The sequence below is a fragment of the Schistocerca piceifrons genome, chromosome X (genome assembly GCF_021461385.2).
Source record: "Schistocerca piceifrons isolate TAMUIC-IGC-003096 chromosome X, iqSchPice1.1, whole genome shotgun sequence".
In the NCBI taxonomy this organism is placed as follows: domain Eukaryota; kingdom Metazoa; phylum Arthropoda; class Insecta; order Orthoptera; family Acrididae; genus Schistocerca; species Schistocerca piceifrons.
Window position 1 is genome coordinate 355,052,368 of NC_060149.1, and position 27,343 is coordinate 355,079,710.

At 42.4% G+C, this 27,343-nt stretch overlaps 1 protein-coding gene across 1 annotated transcript in view; it reads right to left on the reverse strand.

Moving 5' to 3' along the window:
- Positions 1–2,527: 2,527 nt before the first annotated feature.
- Positions 2,528–27,343, reverse strand: part of LOC124721755 (tumor suppressor candidate 2-like) — a 68,548-nt gene continuing 43,732 nt past the window's right edge. The window contains exon 3 of the mRNA XM_047246858.1: positions 2,528–3,307. Within this exon, the coding sequence (XP_047102814.1) occupies positions 3,119–3,307 (189 nt within the window). The 3' untranslated portion in view covers positions 2,528–3,118. The remainder of the gene's footprint in view (positions 3,308–27,343) is intronic.

A 27,343-nucleotide genomic window follows, 5' to 3' on the forward strand; every position in this document is an offset into this window, starting at 1 on the left:
GCTTCTACCAGTTTTTCCATTCATCTGTAAAGAATTCGTGTTAGTATTTTGCAGCTGTGACTTATTAAACTGATAGTTCGGTAATTTTCACATCTGTCAACACCTGCTTTCTTTGGGATTGGAATTATTATATTCTTCTTGAAGTCTGGGGGTATTTCGCCTGTCTCATACATCTTGCTCAGCAGATGGTAGAGTTTTGTCATGACTGTCTCTCCCAAGGCCGTCAGTAGTTCTAATGGAATGTTGCCTACTCCCAGGGCCTTGTTTCGACTCAGGTCTTTCAGTGCTCTGTCAAACTCTTCACGCAGTATCGTATCTCCCATTTCATCTTCATCTACATCCTCTTCCATTTCCATAATATTGTCCTCAAGTACATCGCCCTTGGATAGGCCCTCTATAAACTCCTTCCACCTTTCTGCTTTCCCTTCTTTGCTTAGAACTGGGTTTCCATCTGAGCACTTGATATTCATACAAGTGGTTCTCTTTTCTCTAAAGGTCTCTTTAATTTTCCTGTAGGCAATATCTATCTTACCCCTCGTGAGATAAGCCTCTACATCCTTACATTTGTCCTGTAGCCATCCCTGCTTAGCCATTTTCCTCTTTCTGTCGATTCATTTTTGAGACGTTTGTATTCCTTTCTGCCTGCTTCATTTACTGCATTTTTATATTTTCTCCTTTCATCAATTAAATTCAATATTTCTTCTGTTATCCAAGGATTTCTACTAGCCCTCGTCTTTTTACTTACTTGATCCTCTGCTGCCTTCACTACTTCATCCCTCAGAGCTACTCATTCTTCTTCTACTGTAGTTCTTTCCCCCATTCCTGTCAAATGTTCCCTTATGCTCTCCCTGCAACTCTCTACAACCTCTGGCTTAGTCAGTTTATCCAAGTCCCATCTCCTTAAATTCCCACCTTTTTGCAGTTTCTTCAGTTTTAATCTACAGTTCATAACCAACAGATTTTGGTCAGAGTCCACATCTGCCCCTGGAAATGTCTTACAATTTAAAACCTGGTTCCTAAATCTCTGTCTTACCATTATATAATCTGTCTGATACCTTCTAGTATCTCCAGGACTCTTCCATGTATACAACCTTCTTTTATGATTCTTGAACCAAGTGTTAGCTATGATGAAGTTATGCTCTGTGCATAATACTACCAGACGGCGTCCTCTTTCATTTCTTACCCTCAATCCATATTCACCTATTATGTTCCCTTCTCTCCCTTTTCCTACTCTCGAATTCCAGTCACCCATGACTTTTAAATTTTCGTCTCCCTTCACCACTTGAATAATTTTCTTTTATCTCATTATACATTTCATCAATTTCTTCATCATCTGCAGAGCTAGTTGGCATATAAACTTGTGCTACTGTAGTAGGCGTGGGCTTCGTGTCTATCTTGGCCACAATAATGCGTTCACTATGCTGTTTGTAGTAGCTTAGCCGCACTCCTATTTTTTATTCATTATTAAACCTACTCCTGCATTACCCCTATTTGATTTTGTATTTATAGCCCTGTATTCATCTGACCAAATGTCTTGTTCCTCCTGCCACCGAACTTCACTAATTCCCACTATATCTAACTTTAACCCATCCATTTCCCTTTTTAAATTTTCTAACCTACCTGCCCGATTAAGGGATCTGACATTCCACGCTCCTATCCGTGGAATGCCAGTTTTCGTTCTCCTGATACGACGTCCTCTTGAGTAGTCTCCGCCCGGAGATCCGAATGGTGACTATTTTACCTCCGGAATATTTTACCCAAGAGGACGCCATCATCATTTAACCATACAGTAACGCTGCATGCCCTCGGGAAAAATTACGGCTGTAGTTTCCCCTTGCTTTCAGCCGTTCGCAGTACCAGCACAGCAAGGCCGTTTTGGTTAGTGTTACAAGGCCAGATCAGTCAGTCTCCAGACTGTTGCCCCTGCAACTACTGAAAAGGCTGCTGCCCCTCCTCAGGAGCCACACGTTTGTCTGGCCTCTCAACAGATATCCCTCCGTTGTGGTTGCACCTATGATACGGCCATCTATATCGCTGAGGCACGCAAGCCTCCCCACCAACGGCAAGGTCCATGTATCAGAGGGGGGGGGGGGGGGGGGGGGGGGCATATAGCGTTAACAAACTCAAATATGAAGTCGGGAACGAATGAAATGCTTTGCTTTTGGGACTTCTATGCTATTCATAGGTGTTGTAGTATTTCAGTGATGTTGACAACAGGAACAAACACCGACGTGTTGCTGCACTTGAGTCCGTCCTACTCAATCTAAACATTGAAGGACTGACGACGTCTTAGCTACAGGGCAAAATACATTCAGTTAGGAGTACACATAAAAACGAACTAATAACGATTCAGGTAAGAAAAACATCTGGCTATGGAACAGCCTCCGTCTACAAGACGAAAATCCCATGGTTCGAGTAGGCTGATTTGTTTTTAAGGAAAATGGTGCACAAGAGAAAAGGATACACAAATTTGGTAAGTTTAATCCTTTATTCAGTATTCATTTATTTAAAAAGTAACATCAGCGCTTCGTGTTCACAGTTTGTAGTACTGGTACATATTTTTAAATTCTTAAATTTTGCCAAGGTATATATCCATCTCTAAGAAAGTAGTTCGAAAACCATTCTATTCTTAATGCGGCCTATGTCCAATAATTATTACTGCCGGCTTGCAGCTTTGCCTCTATCAGAGCCCCAACATTCATGCTTCTCCATGTCCCTGGTTATCGAACTCCACTATCCACATTCTCATGATCTGTCAATTGTGGTTCTACATATTGCTGCTGGAGCGGTATTTTTCTCTGTCAGTTATGAGTAGCACACGTAGCTCTGATAATTTTGTCCGCTATTTGTTGGCGAAGTGGTATTGGCTTTTCAAATACACGATATTTTGTCACCAGAATTCCAAACATATTTCCCACATTTTTTTTTACTCAGTGGGCCATGTTTTGCAAAAAGTTTCAATAAATTCGGTGTTAATAAGAACATCATAATCAAATAAAACTGCATCTTCTGGCAGGCCGAGAGTTCTGGATTCTATTCCCGATTCTAGTGTGCAGCTTGCAAGAAAACCACCACGAGATAACCTTCCTGCTTCACCTGCATCAATATAAGTGAAACATTAATTACTGTCTGCAACAGCAAAGAGAACAATGTTGAAGGTGCCGTTACAATTGTGGAACTCAGAAACACGTTTTGGTGGGCATTTATTAACTACAGGTTTCCCTTCTACTCCACGAAAGCATGAGAAATTCCATCTATTTTCAAAGTCCTTTATTATATCCTTCCATACATCTTCAGTCTGGGGTACCTGTAAAAAAGTAATCTGGATTACTGATCCCAACATTGCAGTTCAATAGAACGATACCAAATTATGATATGGTAATCTACAAGTCAAGTTACAACCACGTCATTCTCTCCCTTCCAGGATGATAAAGAAAAAGAAGAAGATGAAAATCAGCATGCATTGGAGAACGCACTATAAGTGAATCACAGTCTCCACCCACACCGAGCATTAACAAAATCAGTGACAGAATGAGTATTCAATCTTGCAGCAGCTGCTTGCACACAGCATCAAAACACAATATCAAGAAAAGGTACGTCGAAGACCTTTTTCCAGCATGTCGAAAATGCTGTCGATGCGCTGAGGTCAGTTTCAAATCAGCCTGAGGAGGGGGACGAAATTGCCAGTTTTTGCAAGAATATTATGAAGCAAATGCGAAGATTACCAGAAGAATATATCATAGAACTAATGGAGGAAATTCAGTGCTTAATTATCTATAAGCGGAAGCATTTCTTGGTCTAAAAGGCAAAAGAAAGAACGTGACCCCCAGGACAGTTAGCTGTTGCCGAGGAAATACTAGGTGGGGAAGAAAGGCTGTCACAGTGGGAAACCATCACCTTACACTACGAAGCCACAATGAATTAAGTTAAATTGTAATGGTACGTTCTTGCTGCAGATGTATATTTTTGATTGGAACAAATTTCGCAATAATCATAGATTTAGGAAAACGAAACAGGTATTGCAGAGAAGAATATGAATCCTCACTTGTCACAAAACGCAATGTGATTTATAATTTTAGCTCTCGCGACAATGCTTCACGCATGCAGTACCTTTTCCGCTTATTGCATTATTAACTGTATTTAGAAGATACGTGAACTTGTTAGGTGACAGTCTAAGATGATTAAAATAATTTCAAGGGTCTTCCACTACAATTTCTTTCAGCAAGGTAGCTGAGAAACCGAGCAGGCGTCTTTTCTTCATCCAGTCACGAACGCCAACACGTCCCCATTTTTTAAATCTTTTGTCGTATGCAGCGATTTCACGCAAAGAAGCATTAACTTCGCCACAAATCGTACAGCTGTTAAAACTTTCATTTTACACAAGAATATACTGCATTCACAAAAGGACGAAACTGAAGTGTACACTGATGGCGCAGTGTAGGGCGACCTACATATTACCACGGCTTTAAGGGAGATGACCAAAATCTGACCATGATTTTAAGAGAGGTGTAAGGGAAATTTAATCGCAAAATTTCAACTGCACAACTACATCACATTTTCTTGCAATGGGTGATACAGAGAAATGTACATATATTTGACAAGCATTTCAATATTTACATCTCATCCATGTTCTGTTGCATAAGGCAGTATATGATTTGAGCACTTGGTTTAACAAAATGCTTGTTGTCTTCCCGAAACAGTTTAAACACAGACTTATGCTTCTCGTAATTTACATTTGTATTATCTTACACAGTATGCAGTGAAGTTCTTTACATCTACATTGCGAAACTTCAGTGAAGACTTGATCTGACTGTGAACACAATTAGCTATGTCATCAGCCCGTTCAATGAAGTCCACAAGCCTATTTCTTTTTACCTTTTCAGGGTGAAAATACCGTACAAATGGAGGGAACATCTTTCTGTTTTTGTGTTCGAAGACATCGGTTCCAATAAAGGAAAAGTTGCTTGAGTTAGCTGTATTTTTCAAGATGTCAGTGAAGTTCTGAACTCTTTTTTGGAGTCCAGACCTTTTCACAATTGCTTCTGCCTTAGTTCGACCACACGCCATATTAGCCATATTAAAATCATGTATAATATCCTTCGATAATTTATTTCCACAATCCATACTTGTGTAGATGATATTATATTTGACAGTAGGAAAAATTATTGCTAGCTCACGTGCAACGTTTTTAATGTCCTTGTCGCCATAACCAAAAATCTGAATATATATGAGGATGCCTTCACGTCTCTTTCGTTCCTATTATGAACGTCTGGAGTCGGTATTACCCTATGAGCGATGTTGAAGTCACGCTTGCATAGCTCACATTAAGTGTGAGTCAGTTGAAAAGTAGATAATGTTTATAATCTAGGGTTTGCCAGTACTAACGGAGAAACAAGTAAAGGTTCCCCTTCTCACGACGCCTCTAGATGCGTTGGCTTTGCCATTCTTTCTCCGCTCCTTGCATTCCCCAACGCACGACTACGACGACGACAACGACGACGACAACAACAACGATGACGACGGGGAGTCCAAACTCCCCCTGCCTCCAGAGCCAGGAAGTTCGTCTTTTTTTTAAAAAAAATTATTCACTTTTGTACGTATGTTAAAGTTGCTCGCTTTATAATATGGCAATTACTAATTTTAATGAATATTAGATTAAATTTTGGCTGTTGAACACTTGCAATGAGTGTTAGACTGTAAAGTTTGGCAGTAGCGAGAAGGTCCATGATGTCTATTACGCTGCAATGCTAAGTTGATCTTCGACTCTCCACTTGTTGGTACATTTCGTGGCGACTGTCTTTCGACTGCTGCCACCTTTAGTGGTCTAACAGCGGTAGCACTACAGTAGCGTGACAAACTTGTGTCATATATGTCAACTGAAAAATAAATAGCGTAACGAGTGTGATTGAACGCAAACAACTCTATGATATGCTTTCACATAACCATGTTAATTCCGTGTGTAATTTAGACCATAGCCGCTATGTATGCCTAAAGCGGCAACACGGTGTGGCAGACAGATAATATTCCTCCTCTTACTCCCTCCTAAACGTGGGGACAAAATTCTCCTTCCTGCTCTCTCCGCACCTCTCTCACCACAGAGTTTAACTTACCAATGACGACTTATATCCAATTCTGTCGATATCTAGGGAGTGGAACTATAGCGTCCGAGATCTCTAAAACTTGAAATAAAAAACCATGTTTTAAACACGATAGTGATTACCAAAAAATTGAACGCTTTAAATACTTGTATTTTAGACTTTACGGCGTCTCGGAGTTTAATTTGTAGTGATGTAACAACAGTAGACCAATAGGCATCCGCAAGGGGAATCAATATGGGGCACTTAATCCTCCCCCCTCCCGGAAACTGAGGTACAGAGCTTTTATTCATACAGGGTGCTTCCGTAAGAGTGGGCAACAATGCAACGGGACATAGAGAATGCTCCATTGAACAATTTGAGGTAGAGAACCTGGGTCGGAGAAGCCAGCTTAAGGAGATATTGAAGTAAACTTGTCTACCGCGTTGTCTAGCATTACTGTTTTCCAGCTTATTTACAACTAACATGCGTACAAGTTTACTTACATATACATTCATTATTTCCTGCAAGAAAACAAGTAGGACGAGCCTGATTACTAGGAAGTCATGACGCAGGTTTTGTTTACTTTACTTGTCCATAAGGTGGCTCTGCTGTGTCGTATTTACATTGTCCAGTGACAGAACGTGCTATTAATAAACGAGAGATCCATTAATTACTCAGTGCTATTCAGAGGTGTACAGTACTATACGATGGAGTAGTACCGGTACAGTTTCGCAGAACACGCTGACATGTACCTCGTGTATGGGTAAGTAAGTTGCAACGCTCACGCTGCTGAAAGGCTGTACAGGCAACGATTTCCTAACAGACATCATCCGTTACGACAAGTGTTTATTTCTCTCGATTGACGAATGCAGGAGACTGATTCATTGGAAAGACCTGGTACCATGAGGACCACTCGCACACCCAATTTTGGAAAGGTGCTGGAACGTGTTGCAGCGGTCCCCACTACAAGTACTCGTCGTACTACACATGAAATGGGCGTCTGACTTTACACCAAGGGTCGCATTGTATCAGTGGTTGCTCCAACAATGGATTGATCGATTAGATTTCCTCCAAATCATGCTGTTTACTGACGAGGCCTTATTTGATAGTGATGGTACATCGAACAGCAGGAATAAGCGTGTGTGGGATGAGGAAAACCCTCACGTCGTAGTAGTCACACCATCAATTACGTTTTGCTGTGAATATGTGGGCCGGCACAGAAGGCGACAATCTCATTGGACCATATCTCCTTCCTGACCGTCTGAATGGCCACCAGTATTTAAGGTTCGTACAAAGAGATCTACCTCAATTGTTTGAAGAACGTACAGTCTTAGAAATAAAAACTGACCGCCGGCCGGCCGCAACAGAGATTAAGTCCAAGTCGTTCACTTAAGGTGGCCAATAAAACTGACCGCCCCTGACAACTCTAAGTCCGGCCATCTGCACAATCTGGCAACACTGTAAGACGCGGAAGTGTTAGTAGGAAGTGTTGTCTACTTCCGAGATGTTGTCGGGCTGTGTGAGCCCGTGGTCTAGTGGTAATCGTCGTGCATTGTAAGCTCATAGTCGCCTGTTTGTGTCCAGCTGTATTATTATTACTATTTTTAAAAACCACATTTCGGTCTAAAGTTGTGAGTCTGATTGAACATCGAAGATAATTCGCTTAACATTCTACCCACCAGATATAACAAGTATTCCAGAAACAATTCCGCACGACAGCTCGTGGCTGCGTCGCGATCATAACAGCTTACGTTCGAGCGTTTCCTCGCGCTCCACCGGCTACCGGCCACCGGCCAGACGCCACCCGCCGCCTCAAATCCGGCGCCGCCCAGGTGAACGCGGCACCACGCTGTCAGTGTATGTATCAACTGTCATTTTCGAATTTGAAGTTCTAGTTACCATCTTGCAGTTAAGCATTGGATTTTGCGAACTTGAAAATCATGAACTACAGTTAAGCATTGTAAAATTGAGTCGCAAGTGGAAAAAGGTGTAACATCTGCAACACAGCGTTTACTTTTGGTATAGCAGAGGGGTGAATGCAGAGGAGGCAGCTAGAAAGATTTGAACTGTGTGTGGAGCGAGTGCTTTGGGGAAAATTAAGCCAGAAAAAGAAATTCTTGTTTCAACAAAGATCGTTCTGGCATGAATGATTTTCCACATTGAGGAAGTCTCGACTACTGATATATGTGATAGATTACCATTTTGCCCTCATGCGACATTTGCATTCAATAGGCAAAGTTCAGAAGTCTCGTATAGGAGTACTGCATGCTCTAATTCGAAACAGCAAAAATCAACGGAGTGACTATTATTGAACGTCATCAGGTCGCTCATTGAGCATTCCTATGCAGTACCGTTACTGGTGACGTGTTATGATGCCTTTATCATTAACTTCCTAAGAAGAAATGAAAGGCTGAGCCCCACCAAAAGAACAAAGAGTAGTGTGATCATAATATTTTACATCTGATAGCTCTAAAAGTGTGTTTTGGGCTACGAATTCTGCCCCAAGGGGTGTGTGCAGCACAGCTGGAATTTGTTGCCAACGGCTGAGACACCGTTCGGTCGCAGTGTAAGAAAATCGAGCAACAAAACTACATCACCTGTGCTACTGCATGATAACGCACTCTGTTGATTTGAGAAACAAAACTATCCATGAGATTGATAGGAAAGTCGTCTCTCAGGCACTTGTATTGATAGGGAAGACCTCTCTCGACCACATGTCCCTCTCGTCATATATTCGTAAAATTTTACCTTTCCCGCTCTTGATCGATCAACCGTCAAGGCAATTCATTTCTAGACGAAAATACTCTTAAAACTACACTGGTTTAATGACATCGTTAGCACCACTAGGTTTCTACTGGCGTAAAATTTGTAAACAACTTTAGCATTGTCGGATAGTTTTAGATATCGTGAAAGAAAATTCTGCTGCTGACTAATTTCTCTTTGATGATTACTGTTGCGTTTAGTAAACTAATGGAAAATGCAATTAAAATATTCACTGTACTAATACAAATTAAATGCAGCTTACTACAGAAACATCACGACGGCAGTCTATCTTAATAAAGCATTAAGTGTCTGTAAGACGATTGAGCCTATTTAAACGCGAATTAGTAGTATATTACCGACTTTTGACTTCGAAAAGATCTGTATTTACTTCATTTCCTGTATCATTCGCAAGTATTATTTCCAACAAAAAATATGTCGGCAGAAAACAAAAGTGGCATTATGAATTTGGCAATACCGTAAGGTTTTCGCTCTGACACTAAGGGTTACTGAAAGTAGGAAGACGAATTTTGCTCGAGCGTTGTTTTACGATTCCCTTATTGAGTTTGTATCTGCCTGCTTGTAGCTCTGCTACAAAAGAATTAAAAATCTGGCTTTCAGCGAGTCTCGAAAGGCGAACGAAAGCAGCTTTCACCTGGTAGCCAAGCATGTTACCTGGGAACTGGCTTTTTCCTAAAGTGGGAAGACATCGTTTTGTGGTTGAATTGTTGGCAAATGTCAGTCAGACGTGTGCCGTTGGTCTAAGCGTTTCGGTGTGTTGAATTTGTACCAATGATTTTTCTACAGGTTTTTTTCTGTCCGAAATAGAGAGTTGAAGTCTCCCATTAGTATTTTCACGTCATCTTGGTGAATTTTGCTCATAATATTTTCGCGTGTGTTCCAGACTTTTTCGACATTTTCGGTGTTTTTCTTATTTTCGATGTTGGTGGGAACACGTGCATTGATAAGTGTATATTTTTTACTGGGGCTCTGAGTGAGCATAGTCATAAGTCGATTGTTGATGGACCGTCCGCGGTGGCCGAGCGGTTCTAGGCGCTTCAGTCGGGACCGCGCGACTGATACGGTCGCAGGTTCGAATACTGCCTCGCGCATGGATGTGTGTGATGTCCTTAGGTTAGTTAGGTTTAAGTAGTTCTAAATACTAGGGAACTGATGACCTCCGCTGTTAAAACCCATAGTGCTCAGAGCCATTTGAACCTTTTGATTGTTGATGGGTGTGATTTCTTTGACAGAGTTGATGATACATCTGTGTTCGAGAAATACAATGCCGAAGACTGGTACGCCTTTCGCTACCTTTTGTTGTATTTTGCTCTTGAAGATGCAAGGTTTCCGTAATGCAAGGTTTCATAGTCAATTAGTCGTGGTTCTTGAAGAGCAAGGATGAGAACTTTTTGTCAGTCGATTTCCTTTGTGCGATTATTTAGTTTTCGAGTTTGGACCAATACATCGATGTTTAGTTTTCAAATGCATGTTTTCTGCTTGTAGTGAAATTTACCAGAGATCTTCGGTATTCTCTGCCGTGCTAACCTGGACTCCCCAGAATCCGAAAATCCAACTGCCGCCTGTCGACAGCCGGGTTGTGTACCACCTGGGGTAAAGTTGACTTTGCTTGCACAGTTTGTGTTTGCTTGTGTTTCATTGGTTTGGCTTGGGTGATACCAGGACCGGACAGGACCAGAGGGTGTTGAAGCCTTTGGAAGCATATATTTTCAGCCAAGCTCATTGAGCTAACAGATGGTGACCAGAGTAGCGGTAATTTTCAGTCTGACGTGTCTGGATTTTGGGTTCAACGGATTGAGAAGCCGTTCAGGATTGTGTTAGTATTTGGTTCACCCCAAGTATTTGATTTCCTCGGCACCACCCATATGGGGGAGGGTTTCCCCTATCCGCCACACGGGATTATTATTATTATTATTGTTATTATGTCATCAGCAAATCCGAAATGGGTTATCTTCCCACCACTGAAATAGATGTGTATTGTTCGATTCAGTATATCCATCACATAAATATGGGTTATAATTACGTTACATTGCTGCTAGTAGACATATTTCTCACTTTTTCTTAGACAGTTGCTGCCTGTTCCTCCATCATAGGAATTTATGTGCGCAGCGTTGTTGCAATACGGACGTTCAAATTATCCGATTTCTGTAATTTCATTTCGATACCAGATCGTTCTAATCTGATTCAGCCGGTCAGTCTTAATGTGGATATCCGACTACGACTCTCATCATATGATAGACTGGGTAAATCACATTCTTAATCGGACTGTTGAATCTAGATCTCTTATCTATGACAGGGCATGAATTCTTAAACACTGTGGAAAATAATAATCCAATGTGCTTATTACAAATACGTTATTTAAATATAAGTAAATGAACTAACGAGATAACAGTTTATTTACAGGGGCAGAGCCCCATCCATCATAGCAGAGCAGTGCGAGATTGGTTTCAGGGCCAAGAGAGGATAAAGCTGTTGCCGTTTGTTCCACGGTCACCGAACATCAACCAGATAGAGAATATGTGGGCAGAGGTAACAAGGTCATTGCCATGTGGACCTACAAATGCAAGCGACTTTGGACGAATGTAGAAAATGTATGGTGGGAAGTAAACCATCACGCTACACTGTCGACGACTTAATGAAATCAATTCCCCTACGCCTTCGAGAAATCTTACGTAATGATCGTGGGTGGGTTGGTTACTAAAAGTATACTCGTCCACAAAACCCATGTGGACAATTATCTGATAATCGGTCAAGCTTTGCTTTGTCGCAGCTCTTTAGCATACTTTGGAGAGGCAAAACGGAGGACTTGGTTTTAAAGACATGCTTTTAAACTAATACTTGCCACTAAGACAGGCATCACGAAACTTCTGTTTCTCTCGTTAGATCCTGGGGATAGGAATGCTCCTGTTAATGTAGCACGCCAGCATTGATTACGTCCGAAAGTACAATGGCGATTGGAGCTGTATAAGACTTCCACCAACACAAAGCAACACTAGAACCGTTTATGATTATATTGCTAGACATCGTCTTCACAAACCAATTCCGGTAAATTAACCAACAAAAAACTGGAGGAACGTCTGGAAAAATATCAACAATAGAATTATATCAACTACAGTCAGTGCCGTATGGTGCGACGTTGTAAACAAAACCATACCCACAGCGGAACGATTATGGAAAATCAAATTGAGACCATCTCCATACTGCGACAAATGTCGGCTTGTAGAAACTGTAGCGCACATCTTCTTATGTGAAAATAGAATCAGAATTTGGAACTGGACTAGGAAGAAATTAGCACTATCAACAGAACCGTAGATAGTCATATACCGATAACTGAAGCTTTACAACCCGTCTGGAAATGTTACCCGTCCACAAAGAATAACAGTTATTCGTGGCTTCTGGGACAGTTTGTGTTTTACGTCGTAACAAACAAAACTTAGAAGAGTACATGTTCTATATTGCAGAACAACATTTTAAGCTGAAGAAGAATAACAAATATAAGGAATGGTTTAAAATTTTTATCTATTGCTTTATGTGGGCTACAAAGAGGTGGACAGTTTTATTGATTAGAAGCAGAATACTATTCTTTCACTTTTTTTTATTCCTGGAATATTCTTTTACGTTGGTTCTAAAATCAGAACTGTTCTAATTTGTCATAACCCCTCCGGCTCCGTAATTTCTTTCATTTGTTGAAAAATATATGGCTTCCTTACAGACCACATATGCATCCAGTGCATAATAACTTAAATTGTGAATATATTTCTGAATGAATGTTTGTTATGTATTTTTCCGTCACCCTTTTCACTGTTATAAGTTATGTTCTACAAGGAACGCACGCCATTGGAGGCGGCAATCTGTAATTTATTTTACCTTAATTACTACTTCAATTTTGTTCTACAATTTAAAGGAAAATATGGGTGCAAACATGGAATACATGGGAATAATGCAGCTGCTCAGTGACAGGTAGGGGGAGGCATTGTGGCCGGGCCTCGGATCTTCGACCCCTGCCCTCTTTGCCTCCGCCTACCTGGTGCTGAGAGTCTTCTCAAACTTAAAAAAAATAGTAATAGTGCAGTGATCTGCACGTCATTCAAGTAAGCAGGAGGTCTAGGTTCGAAGCCCGGTCGGTCACAAATTTTCATCTGCCGTCGTTGCTGTGTTTCAACGCGCTGTGACAGTGTGGACGTCGGTCCTTCGATATTTAAGATGCAATTGTTTTTTGAGGCAATAGAGGTGATTTGCGAACATTTGTCTTGCCATCAATGTAACGGGACTTCAACGGCATCCAACCCTTAGTCATTCCTTTGTGCCGGCGCTAACCCATGTCACATATATGCGAATCAGATTGTAGTTCATATTTAGTCGAATATCGAATGGTCGGTATACATGTATGCCGGCCGCGGTGGCCGAGCGGTTCTAGGCGCTACAGTCTGGAACCGCGCGACCTCTACGGTCGCAGGTTCGAATCCTGTCTCGGGCACGGATGTGTCTGATGTCCTTAGGTTAGTTGGGTTTAAGTAGTTCTAAGGTATAGCGGACTGATGACCTCAGAAGTTAAGTCTCATAGTGCTCAGAGACATTTGAACCATTTTTGAAGTATACAAGTATTTACGAACAGTAGAAGCAGGATTGCAGCGAACTGATCACTTACCCAAGTGCAAAATAGAGTACCTGTGTTATGAGTCATTCCAGCTGCATAGCTGAGGGTAATATTTTTTAAGCAATTCATTGCAGAATTAATGTAATACCCGCACGATGAGCTCTGTAGTCATCATTAAAAGCCCGCGAAAGTAGTACTATGTTCGTTAAATCGGATTACTCAAGCTGAGGCCAAATAAAGACAAGCGACGACGCCACAACACTATCTTTACTTAAGTAGGTAGTCAGCGCCAAATTATGTGCGCCACCATTAACGTTACAGTAAGCAGTTTGACAGCATAACACCACTACAACTACTGACAACCTGAACCGTTATCATCACACAGTTGTAACGTGCAGTGATTACAAGTTGCTGATGTTTTTCAAGAATAGCGGAAAGCGCCTCTGAAGTTCCATTTGCATTATGCCTAGGACGGAGAGAATCCTACATAACAGTAATAGGTCACCCAGCGAAGAGAAGAGTCCACGTATTGTCTCAAGTTCTTGCAGTTTGATATTAATGCAGTTCCCGATGGTTTCACACTAACGGGTTCTTTTGGCTATCGGAATACGCATATGGGAATTATAAAAGTGTAATTGCTAGAACGCTCAACTACCTTAATAACACCTCATTCTGGATTGAATACGACTCGGAAAACGACGTTAATTTGACGTTTCCATTCATCTCCTGACGTCTTACTGAATGAAGTCTGAAGTGCACGCACAGTTGTGTTGCCTGCCGCAAGGATTCTGTGAAGTGCTGTGGCAGCTGGCAGTCATTGCTGAATACAGACATGTGCAAATATCCTCACTGCTCTAGGAGAACTCGTCTTTATTGCATTTTTTCCATACCGTAATTAGCACAATAACATAAGGCTTGTTCTGCTGAAGAACTTGATGCCCACAAGTCCTTAAATAAGAATTTCCTAGCGGGAGTAATGCATGAAAGGAAACAGACTGTTGGACAAAAGAATGGACAGCTCCCTGCTTTTTGTGTTTCCGATAGCGCCTACGATAAGAATCTGGTGTCATATTATGCTTCAGAACCCTAAACTATTTATTTCCTCACTTCATACTAAAACAAGGTCGTCAATATGAGAAGAGGAAATTAAATATACGCTTCCAAGACATAATATTTCCTTGTGTGCTACTACTGCATACATGAAAGCCCTGCACTTAATTTTTGTATGTTGGATAAATTTTGCTATCACCTCACATTCCTTTGTGAGAAGGTTCCTATTTTCTTGGGATTCAAATAGAGTGGACATTTCATCACTAGTTAATATTCTGATGACTAATGACATGATACCCATTGCAATTGCTCCATGGCACCTGTGATCAGAGTCTCACGTTGGTTACTATAAGAACACGCAGGCAGTGATATACGCTCACTGCAGTCTGAGCCAAGGTGATTTCTTTCTACACTCCTGGAAATGGAAAAAAGAACACATTGACAGCGGTGTGTCAGACCCACCATACTTGCTCCAGACACTGCGAGAGGGCTGTACAAGCAATGATCACACGCACGGCACAGCGGACACACCAGGAACCGCGGTGTTGGCCGTCGAATGGCGCTAGCTGCGCAGCATTTGTGCACCGCCGCCGTCAGTGTCAGCCAGTTTGCCGTGGCATACGGAGCTCCATCGCAGTCTTTAACACTGGTAGCATGCCGCGACAGCGTGGACGTGAACCGTATGTGCAGTTGACGGACTTTGAGCGAGGGCGTATAGTGGGCATGCGGGAGGCCGGGTGGACGTACCGCCGAATTGCTCAACACGTGGGGCGTGAGGTCTCCACAGTACATCGATGTTGTCGCCAGTGGTCGGCGGAAGGTGCACGTGCCCGTCGACCTGGGACCGGACCGCAGCGACGCACGGATGCACGCCAAGACCGTAGGATCCTACGCAGTGCCGTAGGGGACCGCACCGCCACTTCCCAGCAAATTAGGGACACTGTTGCTCCTGGGGTATCGGCGAGGGCCATTCGCAACCGTCTCCATGAAGCTGGGCTACGGTCCCGCACACCGTTAGGCCGTCTTCCGCTCACGCCCCAACATCGTGCAGCCCGCCTCCAGTGGTGTCGCGACAGGCGTGAATGGAGGGACGAATGGAGACGTGTCGTCTTCAGCGATGAGAGTCGCTTCTGCCTTGGTGCCAATGATGGTCGTATGCGTGTTTGGCGCCGTGCAGGTGAGCACCACAATCAGGACTGCATACGACCGAGGCACACAGGGCCAACACCCGGCATCATGGTGTGGGGAGCGATCTCCTACACTGGCCGTACACCACTGGTGATCGTCGAGGGGACACTGAATAGTGCACGGTACATCCAAACCGTCATCGAACCCATCGTTCTACCATTCCTAGACCGGCAAGGGAACTTGCTGTTCCAACAGGACAATGCACGTCCGCATGTATCCCGTGCCACCCAACGTGCTCTAGAAGGTGTAAGTCAACTACCCTGGCCAGCAAGATCTCCGGATCTGTCCCCCATTGAGCATGTTTGGGACTGGATGAAGCGTCGTCTCACGCGGACTGCACGTCCAGCACGAACGCTGGTCCAACTGAGGCGCCAGGTGGAAATGGCATGGCAAGCCGTTCCACAGGACTACATCCAGCATCTCTACGATCGTCTCCATGGGAGAATAGCAGCCTGCATTGCTGCGAAAGGTGGATATACACTGTACTAGTGCCGACATTGTGCATGCTCTGTTGCCTGTGTCTATGTGCCTGTGGTTCTGTCAGTGTGATCATGTGATGTATCTGACCCCAGGAATGTGTCAATAAAGTTTCCCCTTCCTGGGACAATGAATTCACGGTGTTCTTATTTCAATTTCCAGGAGTGTATTTATGGCGAAGCGTCTGCTGCAGTGTCCACGCTCAGCTAACATAAACAAATCGCGGCGGCATTGGGCACTGCTAATCGCTGCACTTGTCGCGAGCCTCAACAGCAAGAGCGCACTGGCTCTATATGGATTTAATACATCTTACTTGACGTAATATGCAGGACGTGGGTTGAGTAAAAATTCAGTTTGTAACTTCTCATCGCATTAAAATACTTTACAGCCGGCCGGAGTGGCCGAGCGGTTAAAGGCGCTACAGTCTGGAACCGCACGACCGCTACGGTCGCAGGTTCGAATCCTGCCTCGGGCATGGATGTGTGTGATGTCCTTAGGTTAGTTAGGTTTAAGTAGTTCTAAGTTCTAGGGGACTTATGACTACAGCAGTTGAGTCCCATAGTGCTCAGAGCAATTTGAACCAAAATACTTTACAGTCCTATTTGATGCAATATTTATTGTTGGTTGTCTCTCTAATGTTAATAGTATTGATTCAGATTGTGCGAGAACACGAAAACACACACACACACACACACACACACACACACACACACACACACACACACACAGTCACTGATTCCAGTGAGGGTGACAACTACTGTGTGTTGAACAACACATGCACCAGTCAATTCCTCAGTTGGCGTCGAGTGGATGATATTTTTCAATTACCTTGCATTGCAAGAATTGTAAGGAAGAGACTGAAAGTAAATGGACTTGTATGCTAAAGAGCTGCGACAGAGCAAAGCTTGACCGATTATCAGATAATTGTCCACATGGGTTTTGTGGACGAGTATACTTTTAGTAACCAACCCACCCACGATCATTACGTAAGATTTCTCGAAGGCGTAGGGGAATTGATTTCATTAAGTCGTCGACAGTGTAGCGTGATGGTTTACTTCCCACCATACGTTTTCTACATTCGTCCAAAGGTCGCTTGCATTTGTAGGTCCACATGGCAATGACCTTGTTACCTCTGCCCACATATTCTCTATCTGGTTGATGTTCGGTGATCGTGGAACAAACGGCAACAGCTTTATTCTCTCTTGGCCCTGAAACCAATCTCGCGGTGCTCTGCTATGATGGATGGGGCTCTGCCCCTGTAAATAAACTGTTATCTCGTTAGTTCATTTATTTATATTTAAATAACGTATTTGTAATAAGCACATTGGATTATTATTTTCCACAGTGTTTAAGAATTCAGGCCTTGTCATAGATAAGAGATCTAGATTCAACAATCCGATTAAGAATGTGGTTTACCCAGTCTATCATATGATGAAAGTCGTAGTCGGATATCCACATTAAGACTGACCGGCTGAATCCGATTAGAACGATCTGGTATCGAAATGAAATTACAGAAATCGGATAATTTGAACGTCCGTATTGCAACAACGCTGCGCACATAAATTCCTATGATGGAGGAACAGGCAGCAACTGTCTAAGAAAAAGTGAGAAATATGTCTACTAGCAGCAATGTAACGTAATTATAACCCATATTTATGTGATGGATATACTGAATCGAACAATACACATCTATTTCAGTGGTGGGAAGATAACCCATTTCGGATTTGCTGATGACATAATAACAATAATAATAATAATAATCCCGTGTGGCGGATAGGGGAAACCCTCCCCATATGGGTGGTGCCGAGGAAATCAAATACTTGGGGTGAACCAAATACTAACACAATCCTGAACGGCTTCTCAATCCGTTGAACCCAAAATCCAGACACGTCAGACTGAAAATCACCGCTACTCTGGTCACCATCTGTTAGCTCAATGAGCTTGGCTGAAAATATATGCTTCCAAAGGCTTCAACACCCTCTGGTCCTGTCCGGTCCTGGTATCACCCAAGCCAAACCAATGAAACACAAGCAAACACAAACTGTGCAAGCAAAGTCAATTTTACCCCAGGTGGTACACAACCCGGCTGTCGACAGGCGGCAGTTGGATTTTCGGATTCTGGGGAGTCCAGGTTAGCACGGCAGAGAATACCGAAGATCTCTGGTAAATTTCACTACAAGCAGAAAACATGCATTTGAAAACTAAACATCGATGTATTGGTCCAAACTCGAAAACTAAATAATCGCACAAAGGAAATCGACTGACAAAAAGTTCTCATCCTTGCTCTTCAAGAACCATGACTAATTGACTATGAAACCTTGCATTACGGAAACCTTGCATCTTCAAGAGCAAAATACAACAAAAGGTAGCGAAAGGCGTACCAGTCTTCGGCATTGTATTTCTCGAACACAGATGTATCATCAACTCTGTCAAAGAAATCACACCCATCAACAATCAAAAGGTTCAAATGGCTCTGAGCACTATGGGTTTTAACAGCGGAGGTCATCAGTTCCCTAGTATTTAGAACTACTTAAACCTAACTAACCTAAGGACATCACACACATCCATGCGCGAGGCAGTATTCGAACCTGCGACCGTATCAGTCGCGCGGTCCCGACTGAAGCGCCTAGAAACGCTCGGCCACCGCGGACGGTCCATCAACAATCGACTTATGACTATGCTCACTCAGAGCCCCAGTAAAAAATATACACTTATCAATGCACATGTTCCCACCAACATCGAAAATAAGAAAAACACCGAAAATGTCGAAAAAGTCTGGAACACACGCGAAAATATTATGAGCAAAATTCACCAAGATGACGTGAAAATACTAATGGGAGACTTCAACTCTCTATTTCGGACAGAAAAAAACCTGTAGAAAAATCATTGGTACAAATTCAACACACCGAAACGCTTAGACCAACGGCACACGTCTGACTGACATTTGCCAACAATTCAACCACAAAACGATGTCTTCCCACTTTAGGAAAAAGCCAGTTCCCAGGTAACATGCTTGGCTACCAGGTGAAAGCTGCTTTCGTTCGCCTTTCGAGACTCGCTGAAAGCCAGATTTTTAATTCTTTTGTAGCAGAGCTACAAGCAGGCAGATACAAACTCAATAAGGGAATCGTAAAACAACGCTCGAGCAAAATTCGTCTTCCTACTTTCAGTAACCCTTAGTGTCAGAGCGAAAACCTTACGGTATTGCCAAATTCATAATGCCACTTTTGTTTTCTGCCGACATATTTTTTGTTGGAAATAATACTTGCGAATGATACAGGAAATGAAGTAAATACAGATCTTTTCGAAGTCAAAAGTCGGTAATATACTACTAATTCGCGTTTAAATAGGCTCAATCGTCTTACAGACACTTAATGCTTTATTAAGGGGATACGGAATCACCTATCCCCGCAATGTTAATATATGCCTACTATAGGGAACATTTTCTCACAAACTACTGGAGACAGAGAGGTAAAAATTTTACTGTATGTGCATTCATATGTTACAACAATACTGAAACAACAGTTTATTGTCAAAGTATTTTCTTACAGAGATATTGTACATTTATTTTTAAGTAAATTTTTTCCATCGGTTTTTACTAGACTATCACCCCTAAGTCTTTTGTAAATCAAGTAATTAAAAAATCGTTGTTTCAGTATGTAATAGGGACCTATGTCACTACGTCATAAAAATTTCAGACTTCTAGGTTGACCAGTACCTGAGATAATGTTCCTAGATGAAGTAAAAAGTAAACTTACGGGAAACAGAGAAAGAAGATTAAAACATTCCTGATCCGTAGCTAATACCCCCTTCACAGTCTTCATAATCATCTTCAAGTCTTCTTTTGGCACCCCTCTGCACCTGTCTTGCTTTTTTCACTAATGTCTTGATTATATTATCAGCATGCCTTAGTCTGTGCTGATCTAAAAAGAACATAGCACGTACCGTACGGGAACCAACACACATACCCAACTTTTGAAGGACCTGGCATTTAGTTATATTTCCAAGATTGAAGGTTGCCACAGCATCATACACACCAAAATGTAGTGTATTAATTCCGACAAACACTGTTTTTGGGAGACGATGCCATATCACACTATTCAAGCACTCGTTGGGGTTCTGCGTTTTTCCGTGAAGACATTTCATCAGAAGACTTCTGTCAGCCAGATCTCTGAAAATGGGCTTTATTTCTGCCATGATGGCTGATGGTAGACTGTGGTGGTGAATGTATTTCTCTCCTGTTGTTAGTCCCCTATTGTATTTACACCAGCTGTTTTCACCTTTGGGGCACAAACCATGTTGTGGATGCTCATCCGTGGATGCGGTGTGGAAATATAAAGCCCATACAGCTCTCCTCATTTCTTCAAGATTGCCTGTATTTTACCTGATTGCAAGGCCATAGCAGTTCTGAATGTGGTCTATTATGGAATCAGTCAATCTTCCTCTGCCATCCAAGGTTTTCCCATCATCTAGTTTTTTCCCTTTCATAACTGATTTTAACCTTCTCAGCCTGGCACCCATTCTCTTCTGCACATGTCCTATACATTCAAGTTTGCTTATATTTACACTGTTCCCATATGGTTTGCTTTCCAAAACTTCTTTGAATGCTTTAGAGTCACCATCTCCCAGATATTTGACATAGCGAACATTATACCACTGTGAAGAGCGATGAAAAATTTTCTTCACCCCAGCAACCTCCATGCCACCACTACTACCATAATAATTAGCAATACAGTCATCACTGTGTTCATTTTTCAGCCTGCCTGTGCACCTACAGTATTTAGACATTATTGCAACATCAATAACCTTGCCAGTATCAACACTAGTTGCTGTTACAACACCATTGTTGGAGGTGTGGCCCCTTTTCTGCCACGTGCCATCAAACGCCACTGTGAGGTCACGACTGCCGTCATTTTCTTCCACTGCTTCTTCCACAGCAACCTGCATTGACTTCTGTGCTACATCTTCAACTGCAGATCCTAGTACATAATTGTAAGCTTCAAACTTTGAAGGTGCACTTGGAAGATTTAGAACACCACATAGCATATCACCAGCTGCTTTGCCCTTACCAATTGCTCGCAATCCATAAACTAACCTAATATTTACACTATAAAGTTCAGTTTTCTTGTATCCATTATTTACAGTTACTGAAACCGAACTTGGAAACTTACAGCTGTATTTACAAACACTGCATATTAAATTAAACTGGGCAGCCAGGCCAACATGGGATTCTACTTTCAGAGAAACGTTTCCATGACATTTTTTGCAGCACAAACTGTTTTCAAGAGCTTCACACAATATATTCGTATCAATGAGTTCAAAAACTTCATTCCCTCTATCAAGTAAATTATATTTCTCTTCCAAATCTCTTAGTTTTTTATGAGAAGCACTGTTTTCATTTGGTGTAAGTTCGTTTGGCAAATCAGTAATAAGTGGATTCACATTTTCCAACAGTGATGATGAACTGCTTTGCTTTGCTAATGAATCATTATTTCTTTTCTTTTGCCAGTTCACACGCTTTTTAAATACTTTTGCTTTAGCTCTAGGCATTTTCACTGCGAAAAATGAAGCACTAAATACGAAATAACTCAACAACAACTACTTTCTTATATCACACTGTTTACAAAACAGTCCCGCCACAAAGTCAAAGAGTAACTTGAGGAAACCAGAGAGAAACATTTTCGGGCAACTAGTGTATAAATAGTCGCTGGAAACCGGGATATTTGAATTCATGTCACTTTAAAGGTACTGCCAAAAAGTTCATGGTCAGCCACGAGAGACGTGTATAACTAAAGCGCAATACCCGATTTCACAAATATATAAAAATAAAATAGTTATAATTGTAGTAGAGCTATGTATGATACGTCATTTTAAAGAGGAAACATGGCAGAATATAATACGCCAATAAAAAAAATTCGATTTTTTAACCCAAAATCCGATTCCGTATCCCCTTAAGATAGACTGCCGTCGTGATGTTTCTGTAGTAAGCTGCATTTAATTTGTATTAGTACAGTGAATATTTTAATTGCATTTTCCATTAGTTTACTAAACGCAACAGTAATCATCAAAGAGAAATTAGTCAGCAGCAGAATTTTCTTTCACGATATCTAAAACTATCCGACAATGCTAAAGTTGTTTACAAATTTTACGCCAGTAGAAACCTAGTGGTGCTAACGATGTCATTAAACCAGTGTAGTTTTAAGAGTATTTTCGTCTAGAAATGAATTGCCTTGACGGTTGATCGATCAAGAGCGGGAAAGGTAAAATTTTACGAATATATGACGAGAGGGACATGTGGTCGAGAGAGGTCTTCCCTATCAATACAAGTGCCTGAGAGACGACTTTCCTATCAATCTCATGGATAGTTTTGTTTCTCAAATCAACAGAGTGCGTTATCATGCAGTAGCACAGGTGATGTAGTTTTGTTGCTCGATTTTCTTACACTGCGACCGAACGGTGTCTCAGCCGTTGGCAACAAATTCCAGCTGTGCTGCACACACCCCTTGGGGCAGAATTCGTAGCCCAAAACACACTTTTGGAGCTATCAGATGTAAAATATTATGATCACACTACTCTTTGTTCTTTTGGTGGGGCTCAGCCTTTCATTTCTTCTTAGGAAGTTAATGATAAAGGCATTATAACACGTCACCAGTAACGGTACTGCATAGGAATGCTCAATGAGCGACCTGATGACGTTCAATAATAGTCACTCCGTTGATTTTTGCTGTTTCGAATTATAGCATGCAGTACTCCTATACGAGACTTCTGAACTTTGCCTATTGAATGCAAATGTCGCATGAGGGCAAAATGGTAATCTATCACATATATCAGTAGTCGAGACTTCCTCAATGTGGAAAATCATTCATGCAAGAACGATCTTTGTTGAAACAAGAATTTCTTTTTCTGGCTTAATTTTCCCAAAAGCACTCGCTCCACACACAGTTCAAATCTTTCTAGCTGCCTCCTCTGCATTCACCCCTCTGTTATACCAAAAGTAAACGCCGTGTTGCAGATGTTACACCTTTTTCCACTTGCGACTCAATTTTACAATACTTAACTGTAGTTCATGATTTTCAAGTTCGCAAAATCCAATGCTTAACTGCAAGATGGTAACTAGAACTTCAAATTCGAAAATGACAGTTGATACATACACTGACAGCGTGGTGCCGCGTTCACCTGGCCAGCGCCGGATTTCAGGCGGCTGACAGTGGCGGTCAGTTTTATTGGCCACCTTAAGTGAACGACTTGGACTTAATCTCTGTGGCGGCCGGGCGGCGGTCAGTTTTTTTGTCTAAGACTGTACACTTGGATGTTCGTGAAAGGATGTGGATACAACGTGACGGTGTACCGCCTCACTTCAGTGTGGATGTCTGCAACCATCTCAATGATCGCTGGATTGGGAGGTCCTATTCCATTGCCTGCGAGTTCACCTGACCTGAATCTCCTTGATTATTTCCTATAGGGATATCTAAAGTCACTTCTGTATGAGACCCCAGATACGGAAATGGAATTAGTCAAGAATTTTAGCTGCCTGGAATGTGATTCGGAACACACTAGAGATATTTGTCAGGGTGCGTAAGAATCTTATTCGCCGATGTCATGCTTGCATTGATGTTGATGACCGTCAGCTTCAGCATATTTTGCAACATACAGTACAAATGGTATGTTCATTGTGTCAATCATGGCATTTGCAGTTAACTGTGACTAATCAAAATAAAAAAGTACACAGTAATACGATTTTATTCCTATTATCTCCTTAAATTGGCTTCTCCGACCCCATGTTTCCTACCTCAGATTGTTCAGTGGAGCATCCTCTATTTCCTGTTAAATTTTTGCACGCTCTTACGGAAACACCCTCTATGTTGAGTGACTAACCGTCAATTCTCTGTGATATAATACGTTTTTGTGCCACCTATTCAAGTTAGCTGTAATGGCGTGACATGTCTCGAAACTTTGCTACTTATTTATATAAAAAATAGGGATTCTTAATACTTCCCGCCCCCCCTCCCGGAAAAATTTCTATGGACGCCCAAGATTATACTTTATACTTAATGCATAAGTTGGACCTATTTCCAAAGGCATAACAGTATAGGGTGGCAGTGTCCTAGGGTCACTGACCAGTCACCAAGCAGGTGTTTGTTTACTTGACGGTTAAGCAACAAATACGACTTCAATCTGTGGAACTCTTGAAACATTTTGTCACACTGATAGCAAGAAGGTAGTTTTAGTACTTAGTGTGACAGATTGTGTTGTTTGGCCAGTTCACCTGAGGTGATATTTCACGGTAAGATTTTTTATTTGTACTTTGGAAGAGTGAAGTGTTACTAAATAATTGTTTTAATTTAATCGTGTTAAAATTACACGACAATAACGGTAACGTTTGTGTCATCCATTCAACATTAAGTTCAGGGGGTTACCATTTAAATAAACTGTAAGTACTCTGTTTCTGGTTTCCTTTTAATTGCATTAAAATACGGGTAATGCTCCAGAAGACCCATTGGGGAACACCACTTTAAGAGTGGAAATGTGACTATATGTACAGAAATGTATAGGACAATACTCGTAAACGAAAGGAAAACGTTTCATTACCCAGTTATAGGGATGTAATAACCATGGCCACAAGGCCTACTATAAAGGGAAAGTGGGAAACCACAAAGAAACCATCCTTTAGTTTTGTATACATAAATATATAATTTTGCTTTTGATTCATATTTAATTGCGGTAATAGTTCTAAAGGACTGCCGATTCTTTCCTGGTATCTCACATTCACAAATTATGCCTTAAAATACGCAATTTTGAGAGTATTTTCAAACAGCAGAACTTGATAACACGGTGAAGCAAACTGAAAACTGTTGAACACGGCGAAACCACGTAAATCCAGTACGGTGTACATGTTTTTCTGCCATAAGCCAATAGTAGTATAGCTTGTTCACTGGCATTTTCAGCTCGCTTTACGAACTTATCACTTGGTGTGATGGAAATGACGAAAGGAAGTAAAAAAGTTTCGTGAAAGCCGTTAGGACTATCCTCGTTTTCACATCTGGTACTTATTTGTAGCTATGAATATAAAAAGAAATAACAAATAAGTGTTGTGTGGCGCCACGGCCTGGCGCAAGTCTTTCAATGGGACGCCACTTGGCGACTTTCGTGTACCATTCAAGTACTAGCAGGGCCCAACGTTGCTTAACTTCAGTAATCAGCTGGGACAGTAATCAGTTGGGAGTAAGTATTACCAACGTGGCAAGGCTGCTGTCTATAAAGTTAAATTAATGAAACAGATGGTGTTCAAACAGTTCACTGCGTAATGACTAGTGCAGTGCCACTTACAATCAGTGTCAGGTCGTATAGATTGGCAAGCACGATGGCAAGCGTCACGAAAACTTCCGAATTCTTAGTTGCCCTAGTTGCACATTCTGGCATGCTCTAAAGTGTGGTCACATTACAAAAATGCAGGTGCGTCCAAAGTAAGAAGCTTCTAGGTTACTTGACGCAAACATTTATATATGGGGGGGGGGGGGGGGCAATTACTTGGATTGCCGCTACGTGAGTGTGAAAGAAATGGGACGCCGCGCGGGGCAGCCGAGAGGTCTTGGGCGCCTTGTCACTTTCCGCGCGGCTTCCCCCGTAGGAGATTCGAATCCTCCCTTGGGTACGGGTGTGTGTGTGTCGTCCTGAGCGTAAGTTAGTTTAAGTTAGATTAAGTAGTGTGTAAGCTTAGGGACCGATGACCTCAGCAGTTTGGTCCCATAAGATCTTACCACAACAGGGTGTATACATGGACGAGGAAAAAAAAAATTCCCGGATTTTTCCCGGATTTCCCGGTTAAATATACACTTCGTGGACAGTTGTTCTTTCGAGAACAGTTACTGTGTTCATATATATAGTTAAAAGCTACCCAGCCATTGACCTTCGTCTGTGCGAACGCGCACAGGTTGCCCAAACTCTTGCGGAAATCGCCAAAGCGTGCGCGAGTAATGAGTGGATGGGCAAATGTCTATAAGGTACATTACATATGTAGAATTGTGGACAGTTGGGAATGTGAGTCTCACGGGAAGCGTGCAAGGGATAAGTCCCTGCAGTCGCACTATTCATCTGTGTCCTCGGTGGCTCAGATGGATAGAGCGTCTGCCATGTAAGCAGGAGATCCCGGGTTCGAGTTCAGGTAAGAGTCGGCTTTCAGCCGTGGCAGCGTGCGGACGGCCCCGCGCGCCGGCCAGTGCTCCGCTGCAGGCGTTGTTTACTTCCGCGTCGTAGCTTTAAGGCTTGTGTCCGTCCACTGTGAACAACATGTCGAGCGCTTACCGCCGTGCGACCCTTAAAGTTTCCTTACCAGCTGAACATGCGCGACCTCGTGCACATGAAGTTGAAACGTTCATACGTGAAGAAGTTCGTTTAGATCCTAACCACGTTGTCAGAATCCATTTTTCGATCACGAGTAGTGTCGTTTATATTAAAATGACAAACACTGAGGTGTGTGAAGATGTTATTCGCCGCCATGCCAATGGACTTAAGTTCAAATACTCTGATGGTCACGTCGGAGCTGTAACACTTGAACTCGCAGAGTACGGTCAACGCACGATTAGGGTGTTTGAACTACCTTTTGAAGTGCCGAAGGACGAAGTTGTCTCTGCGTTATAACCATACGGTAACGTCATCGGTTACGTGGAGGAAAAATGACAAACCTTCACGACCTACCATGTCCTTAATGGTGTGCGTCAGGTCAAAATTGAACTGAAAAAACATATAGCGTCATACCTGACAATTGGCGGGGTGCGAGCCATTGTCATGTACGACGGCCAACCCCGAACATGTGCGGGTTGTGGACAAGAAGGCCACGTCAGATCCGCCTGCACGCGACGCCGCCTGATCCAGACGCCGGTCGGCGAGGAAGCGTCCCCAGCGGTGATCACTCAGATCCCTGTCACATATGCCAAGGTTGCCAAGGAAGGTAGCACCTGTACACAGGGTCTTCCTGCTCCGTTGACGTCGTCTGATCAGGTAGATGCAACCGTTACTGAGATTCCTTCTGAGGTGCCACAGACGCCAGATCCTGACCTGCCGAATCCTCGCAGCACTGTGACTGAAAATGCTACTGAGATGGACGTTGATTCGGGCGGGAGTGGTACCTACTTCTGCTTTCCTTCAGACTGGTCCGGAGTCAGACGAAAGCCAC